The sequence below is a fragment of the Notechis scutatus genome, chromosome 2 (genome assembly GCF_049901735.1).
Source record: "Notechis scutatus isolate UNSWTSFEM ecotype Mainland chromosome 2, rNotScu1.2, whole genome shotgun sequence".
In the NCBI taxonomy this organism is placed as follows: domain Eukaryota; kingdom Metazoa; phylum Chordata; class Lepidosauria; order Squamata; family Elapidae; genus Notechis; species Notechis scutatus.
In genome coordinates, this window is record NC_142010.1 from 71,134,191 (window position 1) to 71,146,305 (window position 12,115).

At 36.9% G+C, this 12,115-nt stretch overlaps 1 protein-coding gene across 8 annotated transcripts in view; it reads left to right on the plus strand.

The window, feature by feature from the left end:
- EBF1 (EBF transcription factor 1) overlaps positions 1 to 12,115 on the plus strand; it is a 390,212-nt gene that overhangs the window by 304,790 nt on the left and 73,307 nt on the right. For 4 of the 8 annotated variants that reach the window (XM_026682156.2, XM_087955087.1, XM_026682153.2 and 1 more), the window contains exon 9: positions 10,958 to 11,091. In XM_026682156.2, coding sequence (XP_026537941.1) covers positions 10,958 to 11,091 — 134 coding nt within the window. The remainder of the gene's footprint in view (positions 1 to 10,957; positions 11,092 to 12,115) is intronic. The other 4 variants (XM_026682157.2, XM_026682158.2, XM_026682154.2 and 1 more) reach the window with 1 other exon arrangement.

Here is a 12,115-nt window from a genome sequence, read left to right on the forward strand (position 1 = left end):
TGCAATGGAACCATTTTATCAAGTATTATATTTTGAGCCTCCTTCTTTGGCCTTGAATCCTTTGCTTTTCTTCTCCTCAGACCTAGCCCCTCAATCCATGGCCATATTTTTGCATTTAATCAACATAAGTAAAATAATGATGATTCTACCATTATTACCATTGTATCCATAGAATTTTCTGTAATAGGTTGGATTGCTGAAAAGAAAACTATGAAGATAGATACAAAATTAAAATCCAAATTTGTTCATCATGAACATCCTGTGGGGGACCTGGGAGTTGATTTCTAGGGACAATTCAGAACTTCGCTTTAATAAAATAAACAAGGCTAAGATATGGTGAAAAACTAAAACTTGTTAACTACTTCTAATAAAAGTACCCTATCTCTCCAGAAGGCTGGAAGAGTTGAAATACTGTATAGACATTATGCTGTTCGGGACAGGCAATTTCAGAAGATTTCAACAACATAGTAGATTTTGAGCACATTAGAATTGTTGATTGATAAGATACTTGTAATATGTCTCACAGGTAATATGCACCTGCATAATCAAACTCTTTTCCTCTCCTTCTTTACCATCACCACAATGTAAATCTTGCCTCTGCCTAGCTACACTGTGCATTTGATCAACTGCATTGCAGTTTCACAAAAGATTTTAAAATAACACTTGTTAGTCAGAAAAGATGCTAGTGGAGTCCTGGTTTTTTTTTTCTTGCCATCACACAGGTCTCTTCATAGCCTGCACTAAGTACAAACTTAGCCAGTTGGTATATGTGCCAACACTTTATATATTTGCAATGCTGTCAACTTCCATATGATTTGAAGAATCAGATGAATTACAGGTTTTTTTTCAGCTCCTCTTCTTTATTTTTCTAAAAGGGTATCCTCTCTCTTACACCAATAGAAAGTCCTTTTTCATGTTACATTTCTGGGATAACAGCATATGACAAATTGACTTGAAAATATAATGAGTGATCTTCTCTGCCTTCCAAGTGTGAAGTCAAAAGCAGTGTAACAAAATATGTTCTCTTCTTTCTTCCAGGCATAGAAAATGGCATAGAAAAAAAAATCAATAAGTATTTATTTTAGCACTTAACTAGGGGAAGGCATAAAAAGGAACTGTTTTCCCCTGAGCTTTGATGTGCTGTTTACAAATAGAATTATTTTTTACTAAAATATTATTTGGGATGGTAACAGTAAAGCCACAGAATTTATTTTCATTCTGTAGAAAAATAATAATAGCAATAGCAATAGCATTTAGACTTATATAACATTTCACAGTGCTTTACAGCCCTTTCTAAGTGGTTTACAGCAGAGGTCTCCAACCTTGGCAACTTTAAGACTTGTGGACTTCAACTCCCAGAAGAGCTGGCTGGAGAATTCTGGGAGTTGAAGTCCACAAGTCTTAAAGTTGCCAAGGTTGGAGACCTCTGGTTTACAGAGTCAGCGTATTGTCCCCAACAATCAGGGTTCTCATTTTACCAACCTGAGAAGGATGGAAGGCTGAGCAACCTTGAGCTGCTCAGAATCAAACTCCAGGATTGAGCAGTGAGTACTGCATTCTCATCACTGCGCCACCACAGCTCTTGCAGCCTATATTGTCATAATGAAGTCATTTACCTACCATGTCTCTTCTATATAACAGATTTGTTTAAGACTAGTTCCTCAAATGAATATGCACAATATTAATATTTTTCCAGTATAAGTTTGGATTAAAAAAAGAAAGTGCAAATAAAAAAAAAATCTATATTGTTCCCCACTGATAACTCCAAGAAGGAACACTGATCTGGCTCTCTGGAGCTGAGAAACAAAGTAGGCTAGCATATTTTTATTCTTCAGGGGTCCATAGGTTGGGTGTATAATTCAATATGTTGTCAGATTTGCCTGCATCTTTAGAAGAAGTCTTCCCAGGCTGTATTCTTGCACCTTTGCCAGAGGCCAAGAATGAATGGAATAAGGTGGAGAGAGGTCAACTTCTGAAGACCACTGAATGGAGACCTCTTTGTTGGAATATGTAGCTCAGTAGTAAAACAGATGCTTTAGATGCAAAAGATCTCAAATATAATTCTTGAAAAACTTCTGTCAGCATTAAACATCCTGAGCTAGCTGATCAATCATCAAACTAACTGTAACTGAGTCTTCACCATGATTATAGTGAGTATGTCAGTCATTCCTGCACATTGCAGAACATACTAGTTCTATGTTGTTTTACAGAAATCCTTATTTTATTAGATAGACATGAAGTTTTTAACAAGATAGCTGGGTACAAAATATGAAATGATACCATTCTTTAAATTATTTAACAGAAGCATATTTTCTTTACATAACAAAATATGCTACGTGAGACTCACAATGGATCTTCAAAATCCTCTTATCGAGAGTTCAGTTGTTGATGTTCCCCAAACCCCAAAAACTTTAACCTTAGACTGTCTACTATTGACCTCACCCCTTTCCTAAGAGGTCTGTAGGGGGCGTGCATAAGCGCACCAACGTGCCTACCGTCCCTGTCCTATTGTTTCTCTTATTCTTCTTTTATTTTTCTTATATGTACCCATTTCATGTATTCACAACTATGTATACACTTATACTTATTATCTTTTAAACAATTGGCAAATCAAATAAATAAATAAAAATAAATAAAAATAATTATATCTTTCTACTACTATTCCTACCCATCCAAAGAGAGGCTGTTGAGATTCTCTCCCAGGGCCTACAGGATATTTGAGTTTGGATGGGGAGGAATCATCTCCAACTCAAAACTACCAAGGCCAAGTGGCTATGGGTGTTTGGATCACCAAAATCTGGGTTTATTCCAACTCTGAGCTTAGGGTTGCACTTCACCATCCAAGAATAGTGCACAATTTGGAGGTCTTCCTGGACTCACAGATCCTGCTCAATGAGATGTGTCTAGGAAGGTTTTTGCCCAGCTTCATCTGGTGTACCAGTTCTACACCGTCCTATATTGGGGGCTGGAGGGAGCTTCATACTTTGATTACTACAACATATTCTACATGGGCCTTGTCTTCCTATCCAGGGTTTTTGATTCTGCTTGAGTCCATTCTACCATTCCTCCTATCTATCTAATGACTAGAATTGCTCATTTGTTAATTCCCTTGATGCTGTTTGGCCAGTTGCATTTCTGCTCAAGTGAAAAGAGCTAGAGGCTGCTGGACTGCATCAGCTACCACACCAATTAGCAATTTGAAAATTGTTGGTAAGCAGGTAATGGGCTTGCAGTTGCCTAGCTCTGTCCCTTTTGTTGACTCTTTCATTATCAGGTAGATTTTTGCCAGATTTTAACCAATCTTCCATTTCAATTCTTGCGGCATGTTGTTGGGAATGAGTGAATGTAGACCAGTCAGAAGTTTCAATCAAAAACCATGCAGTTCTTCTTTATCTGGTGGTGACCAATTATTGATCTTCCTTGCCCTTTTCTCCACTGTTTCTGCGGTTATTACAAGTTCTTTCATTTCAGCATCTTTTCATTTTTTTCCCATCATCTTTATCAAAGTTGCATTCTTATTATATTTCTTTGGGTTGTTCGATAGCTCTGCACAGAACTGTAACTGTACTGTTACTTCTTTGCCAGATGTTGACTGGCTTATTACATTTGGTAGAAACATTTTTGATTCAACTGAAATTAGAGATTCTGCCTATAGCATGCAATTCAACCTTTGTATCTGCTGATCTTCTTGGCTATAGCTGTTATTTACTTCCTTGATCTTCCTGTTTTCTGGGTGATATTTCTAGATCAGATCTTGTTTGGACTTCTCTTCTTTTCTTTTTTTCTAGATTTCTTGTATCTGATCTTATTTTCCAACCCGATCTTCCATTGTGGCACTGCTTGACTTTTTTTCCTGTTTGTTCATTTTGCATCTAAGGTATTCAGTTATAACTGTCACCTGGCTGTACATTAGTTCATTTGTTTCTTGTAGTGAGTTGGTGCTTCTATTTGATACTGCAGTATTGTGTTATTATAGTTCATCACGTAGTCAGCCAGATGTTCAGACTGGGATTTGGCTGGGATAGGAAGATGTTGATGTTTGAAGGTATTGTCACAGGACGTAAACTGTTCCAAGTAAAGTTGCCTTTTTACAATTAACTGATTTTATCAATGCTGATGGTTTATCAAATAGTGTTCAGCTGTTTTAGGATTGCATCCAAGGCACCTATTACTATTGTACTACCTTTTCTTTCTTTTTCTATTGCCATTCCATTTCTATTTGCAGGTCTTTTTATTTTGTTGCTGTTGTTGTTGTTGTTGTTGTTGTTGTTGTTGTTGTTATTATTATTATTATTATTATTATTATTATTATTATTAAAATTATGCTGTGCAGCCAGGCTTCTTGTTTAGCTCATTATTTAGCCTTTGGTTGCACCATCCTATAACTAGCTACCTCTGAATATCCTATACATAACTCTGTTTCATTAAGCCTTCATAAAGTGCAGAAAGGGTAGAGAAACCAGAAGGTAAAATTTGGTACATATGTAATCTAAGACTTACTTACTATGGAAGAATGAATTATTAATGGTTTATAGATATTTTAATTAGTTTACTTGAGAATATTTGGACAAATACTTTCCAGTTTAAGTATAAACAAACTTTTTTTATTAGAATTGGTTGCTTCCCCCTTCCTTCCCAGTTTGGTAGCATCCTATTCTCCCCAGTTTACTGGATTCTGTGAATGTAGACTGCAGTTATCCATTTCAGTTGTAACCAGTGGCTATATTTGTGCATCATCCTAACTCTGTTTGGACCTAGAGCTACAACGCCTTCTCTATGGAAGCTAACCCAGTCTTTTATGACAAATACCGAAGGGGCTAGGAAATGGGTCAATCTTCAGACCTGCACAACCTCTACATTAATCATAGCACAGATTTTCTGAACCAAAAAAAGAGCAAAGATAGAACTCGACTGATAGCTTTGCATGTCACTAATTCGGCTCAGTAAGTCTGAACGTCTGAGTTCAATTAACCCTTATTTCCAAGGCCACCCATAAACTACCAAGTAAGCACCATTTTCCCTTGTTTTATATCAATGAAATAGATTTTTCTTTTGGGAGTTGGGAGGTATATTGTTTACTTACTAATGAAGGGTGTGTTTTATCTGCCAGCCTTTGAAACACTGTCTCTTCGATATGGCAAATCACAAGGTTTGACACTGCCAGTAGCTTCTTAATTTATTTGTATCATTAGCCACTCTGGTTTCCCAGCAGGTGATGATGGGGCATCCCCAGTAAAAGTGTTTGTGTATTCGTGTGAGCATATGCACACACATAGAAAACGTTAGCAGTTAAATAAATATAGAAGCAGAAGAAGTCCCCCCACCTCTCTATAATTATTTTTTGTATTCATTTCCCTCCCTCTCTCTCCGCCTTTGTGCGAAGCAAATTGGAAATCTCGTAATTAGGCCTGCCTCTTAGTGTAGTATTAGACTCCCAAGCCAAAGGTCAACACCCTGAAATGAAATTTAAACCAATTAATCAGTTAGATTTTTACTGCTTGTCCATGTTTTCTCAGCAATTCCCACAGCACGTAGCCTTTGATCAATTCTGCAAAAGCTAAAATGTGTGCCTGCTGCTAGCGAGATGGGAATGACATTAACATGTCACTCATAAAACAATCAGAGCAGTGAAACCCTCAAATAGAACAGGGCATAGTAATATTTAATAAAAGCAGGCACATAATCTTCAGAATTAGCATTTTGCGCCTTGCTGTACCTTTGGGAGAAGAGCTTTTATTTGTGGAGTGATCATTATTATAACAAAGAACAGCTACCTAATAATTTCCACTTTTAGTTGGCAATATGCTATGAGCATTTCTGAACAATTATGCTAAACTGAGGCAAGGTAATCATTTTATTGTCACTGTTTGAAGGGAGGAAATTCTCTACCCACAGTGGCTACAAAAATGGGAGAAAACCCCACAAAGGGCAATGTAGTTAATAACAACAACTTTGGGGAAGCCCTTGTATTTAAGTGGCATTTGCTTTGTGCATAAAAACGCAAGTGAAAAAACCAAGCCAGGTTCTGAAGGCCAGAACTGGTTTGTGCATTTGCTTTGCTTTTCTTGATCTAAATGCCAGGATGGTGCCTATTCGATTTGTAACAGATGCAATTTGTGGGCATTTTAAGATTCTTAGAGAAATGTTTCTAAATTTTAATAGCTTCATTTCCTGTCCTTTTAGAGAAGGCTTAGACATTTCTTGTGAGCAGAATTTTTGTCTGAATATTTGCTGCTTTGAAAGAAAATCTACTGGCACCTTGGTTATATGTGGACTGTTCTATTCCCAGGTTTTCTAGAAACAAACCCATTCCATTTTTTTTCTATTGCTTTCACTACTATAAAGTACTTTTGCTTTGAGCACAATTCAGTGACAATCTAAATATGCAAAGCCATTGATTTCATAAAGATCATAAATCATACATTTCATTTACTATAATAGAATGATTATGTAAGGTCATGTATCATGCATGAAGGGTTAGTTTGATTCAGTAAAACATGCATTAAAATGCTTTCAGTTTTGATAACATTTCTATAGATTACCTTGTACACTGTCATGAATTATACTTTTTATAATAAGAAGATACACAGATATACATTTGAGAACTGAAAGAACTGCAGGCCTTGTACATCAAATCCAGATAAACTACAACCATCCGACCAATCACTACATTAAGAAATGGCAACTTCTTAATTATACTCATAAACTTGAGAGCCAAAAGAGTCAGCATGCAATGGATACATATGCAGTGAACACAGTTGCTATTGAAATAAACAATGAAACAAGTAACAGATGCAAGTTGCCCCAAATGGAAGTAGAGGCTTACCTCTATTATTGTCATTATATAGTCATTGAATATGCAAATGTCAGCTTCAGCTAGAGATGGGTAAGTGCCACAGATCTCTCTCCCCTATCAACAGGGGAGGACTGGAACTATCCTGGAGGAAGGAGGAGAATGAGCACAACAAAGTACTGCCTTCCCCCAACTCCCAAAGCAAGTCCAGAAGGGTATCACTGAAGATATTGAAAGCTATTAAAAAGTTAAGAAGAGTGAGGATAGTCTCATTATCACCATCCTGCTCCCATCAGGTGTAATTTAATATTTTGTCAACATTATTTCATTCCCATAACCCACACTGAACTCTGAATGAAAATTGTCCAGATAATCCACTTCATCCAAAATCCTCTGTAGTTGATGTGTAGAAGACCACCTTCTCTTCAACCTTTTCCCAAAAGAGAAGTTTGTAGACTGGATGAAATGGCCCTTTCAGGATAGGGTACACCAATGCCTCCTTGAAAGCCAATAAAATCATCCAGTCCCTCAAAGAAACATTAACCACCACCCAGATCATGCTTCCTCTCCCCTGGCCGTCTTAACCAGCCAGAAGCAACAGGAATCTAACCTAGAGATAGCCAAACTAGCAGCTGCAAGAGTGCTATCCACTTTTCCAGGTGCAAAGGGATCAAACTCCTTCCATATAAACTTCCAACTCTTAGCCCCTGTAGCTTCCATTGGCACTGCCCCATTGGAGTCGAATGTAGAGCAGATGCAAGCAACTTTATCTCCTAGATGCACAGCATAATCCTCACAGTGACCCTATAATAGATGAACTCCAAGAAAGGATCAGGTTACCCAAAATAGGGCTGCTGAATGGGTATCTGCAAATACAATAAGGGTAGAGTTTCACTACCCTTACCACCACAAGGTAGGGTTTAATTGTCTTCACTCTGTGTAATTTGCCAGCAGTGCTCTAGGCATCTCTTAGCCTCTTTAAATTCCTCAACTTCTCTGTATAACACAAAGAATGTGAGAACCACGGGCATCTATAGGTTACTCAGACATAATCTAATCGAGTTCAAGGACATGGCCTGTCTTTATGCCATATAATCACCACTTTGTTTGGACCAAGAAGACTTTCCAAAATAAACTCAAGTTCCCTCTGAAACACAGTTGAGATATATCAATTAGAGATTGGCTGATCTAATAGGCCTATTTTCTTCCTTCCTTCCTTCCTTCCTTCCTTTTCCTTCCTTCCTTCCTTCCCTTCCTTCCTTCCATTCCTTCCTTCCTTCCTTCCTTCCTTCCTTCCTTCCTTCCTTCCTTCCTTCCTTCCTTCCTTCCTTCCTTTCCTTCCTTCCTTGATTTGCAAACAAGCAATAATTATATGATACTAATACAGAAAGCATGAAAATACTCAGCATTATTTGTTTACTATGGCCATCAAATTTGGTGAATGTTTAAGAGATTATTAAACTCCTTAGGTCTCCAAGATTATCTTTCTGAAATATAAATCAGGATTGTTCTGCAAATTGTTTATGTTCTGATATCTAAAGAAGCACTGGATATCATGATGTAGTTAATTGACAACTTGCTCTTAACTGGCTGCATGGTAATTTTGCGGGGGAAACAGAGATGGCATTTTCCTAGCGGGGGAATCGTAATATGTTTGGTTATTTTTGTTCTATTCTAATTGCTTAATACTTTTATTCATACACATACACACACACACACACACACACACACTATCCTTTGTGCAATGGTAGAATGCAGAAAGAACCATTCAACCATTCAACAGTGAATGGTTAAAAATTCTATTAATGGTACGTTCTTTGCCTGATTATTATTTATTTACGTTTCTATTTATTTTATGTCTGTATATATTTATATATACTGTATGAAAAGGAAAGGAACAAATGACATTTCACGTTTTTCAACAAACAACATCATATTAAACAGCTGCTTTTAAATAAAGCCTGGTCTAAAAACAAATCATGTATTTTCTATTACCATTTTCCCCGCATATGCAAAATCCATTCAAGCCTATTTATCTTCAGAGGAACCCTGTGTCCTGGGTCAGTAGTCTCATTTTTTTAAAACTGGAATTGAGTCTGGTCTGGGATGGAGAAACTTATACATGGTTATAATTGTGCAAATAAATGGGATTGAACTAGAGCCCCAATGGTATCATTCTTCCCATATCTATTTGTATTTGGATATAAATACCTGAAGGTTACTCAAAGTCATTCTCTTTGCTTGGAGGGCAATCACCCTGTGTGTGTGTGCGCGTGTGCACAGGTATGCATGTGTATGCATGTGTATGCAGGTGTACACCTATATATGACAATTCTATCAGGTCAGCTGCCATATCTAAATTCCTATGTCTAAATACTAGACAATAGAAATTTGGGTCCAAGTCTAGTTTAAACACACATGGTGTACAAAGTCTTGGAAATAGTCATTACACAACACAACACAACTTCAACTCTCAAAGACTGTCACATTTTATAGAGACAGGGAAGGTCATCTTGGAACAGGATAATTATATACTCTCTAGTTTAAACACTCTATATAGTGTACAAAAATTTGAAAATAATCCCCCCACCCCCCACCCCCCCCCCCCCCCCCCCCCCTTGAGAGATGCAGTAGCTCAGTCCAACATAACATGAGCAGATTTGCATATACATAAAAGGAATTTCCATACTCATTTTCCTCCTCATCCACACAACATATATTCTTCAGGGAGTCCCTGAAGCCATTCAGAGCAGATTTCAGGAATATGTGGCAAAAGAAATGTGATCTTCTAGCATTTTCCAGCTAATCTTTGCTGATTTTGAAAGAAGGTTAGATCTAGTTAGTGCTAGGATGGAAGATGACCAAGAAAATCCTAGAACTTAGGCTAAACTGCGAAGTTGAAAAAATAACCTAGAAAAAGACAAAAGCAATACTTCTAAGAAATTTATATGGATGTGTCCATAATTCACCAGGGAATGCATTTGACTTTGTTTATCCTGCTCATTGAAGGACCCCATTGCTTATTTCCGTAAAAGAATTTAAGAATGTTCATTTCCCCAGGTGGGTTTTTATTTACCCATGAAGATGTGTGTAACATGGCAGTCATGCAGAGAATAAGATATATAAAAGAAAGAATAACAGTGAGTCATCTTTCAGCCTTGGCATAACAAAGCTGTGCCATCTCGGAATTAGATCCAAAGGTGAAGCCTTGAAAAACACCAGTAGTTTTTGATCCAAAAAATGCCACAGTCATCCCTTATGCCATAATGCCTAAAGCAAAAAGTTAAAAAGGATATATAAATGGAAGTTGCTCAGTTCTTGGTCATTTACTTCACGCTGCCACTTTTTAGGTTAACTCTAGGATTGTACAAATTCATTATAAGTAGGTTAGAGAATTTTTCTAGTGTTAACTATAGATTTTTGTGCTCTGTTCAGGTGATTGGTAATTAAGTTTCATCCTTTCAAAAATAAATCAATGTTATAAAGCCTGCCATCTTTGGATTCATTAAAATGGATGCTATTGCTAACAAACATATAGTTAAAAATTGGACCCTGGCTTCATTTTCTAATATGTAATAGTATCTTTTTAAAAGATAGTTCATTTCCCCCCTAAACCTTTGCAGAGAACTGTTGTGTTTCCAAATGCACTTTGTATAGATTTTTCATGACTGCAAAGTGCCAAAATTATCTGAACATAATGATACGTCATGGTTATTTGCAACCAAAACATTATAATCATGAAGCAGGTTTACCAAATGGGGTAAACCTTCATGTTGAATCTCCAAAAAGAAGAAAGCAGGGTCATATTTTGTACAGGCAGGAACTAAGAATTTGAAGAATGCGCTCTTTCGTCCAGCCAATCAGTCTTCAACCAGCAAGTCTGCTCTTTTCTTTCAATGGGCTGCCAGCTAAGATTATCTTTTAAAGAGAGAAAAAAATAGGAACAAAATGAAAAATTAATGGGGAATCATTCTCTTTTCAAGAATCTGTTCTAGAAATTTTTCTCCCACAAAAGAGGGAGACAGTGTGAGCCAGATACAGAAAGGGATCTTCATATTAGAAAGGGGAGGGGTAATCAAAGTTTTCTCTCCCCCACCCCAGGTCTTTTATCATTAAAATCCTGTTCTAACAGCCAAATCCTTCTTTTTCATGTGTGTTGGAAAGCAGCTACACCCTGTATCAAAGCCATCAGTCCAAGTGAAGGATGGACTACTGGAGGTGCCACTGTCATCATCATAGGAGACAATTTCTTTGATGGGTTACAGGTCATATTCGGCACCATGCTGGTCTGGAGTGAGGTAGGTGTTCTCTGCAAATTTATATCCAGTAAATGTGTCTGGTTTATAGCCAGTTTTCTTTCTTTTAGGAAATGTAGTATAGGAACAAAGGGAATGCTTTCTAATTCTTCAGATTTTAAACAACTGGGGTATTAGCTGCCCTTGTGGCACATATCAATTTTCCCTGTTTATATTATGTCTTTATTTATGAAATAAATAATTTAAAAAATAAACATGTGAATATGCTTGCAGTGCTACAAATAATCTAATTAGGAGTAACTGTCAGTCCTGATCATCCCCAAAAGGTGCTTTTTCAAATGGCAACTGGGCTTTGTTTTTCCTTGAAGACATTTCGCTTCTCATCCAAGAAGCTCATCTCATGAACTGAAGAAACTTCCTGGATGAGAAGAAAAACATCTTCAAGAAAAAACAAAGTCCAGTTGCCATTTGAAAAAGCACTTTTGGGACAACATGACCTGGATGACTGAGAATCTCCATAGACATCTATCAGTCCTGATAAATAAATGGTTATTTCTAACACCAAAAATTATAATTCACTTTAATGTAAACTATGATGACCATAACAATTTAGTCCTCAGTCCCCCCTTTTTAGAATAAGAGAATAACTTTGTACTCTATGTGACACTATATTAATATCTTGTTTATTTTTGTTTCTTTAATTGGTCTGTGCAGTTTTCCTCTCTTTTTTTATACCACCCCTTAATGTCCATTTTACAAAATGGTTTAAATATATGCTCCTATCAGTTGTTCCCTCATGCAACCTAGTCCAATTAAAATTGCAATTTTAAAAGCAAATTTTAACATGGCAGTACACATGAGGCATAAGCCCGTCCCAAATACACATGCTTCAAAATGTACATGATGCAGGCTGGTACATATTGTCTGTTCATTTTGATGGACAAACATTTTATGTCTATTTCCCCAAATATGAAGATCTCAGAAGGGAGAGAAATTCCTTCTGATTGCCAGTGCTAATCTCTAATGACATATTCAAAGCTCCTAGATATGGAGATCTTCAGACATT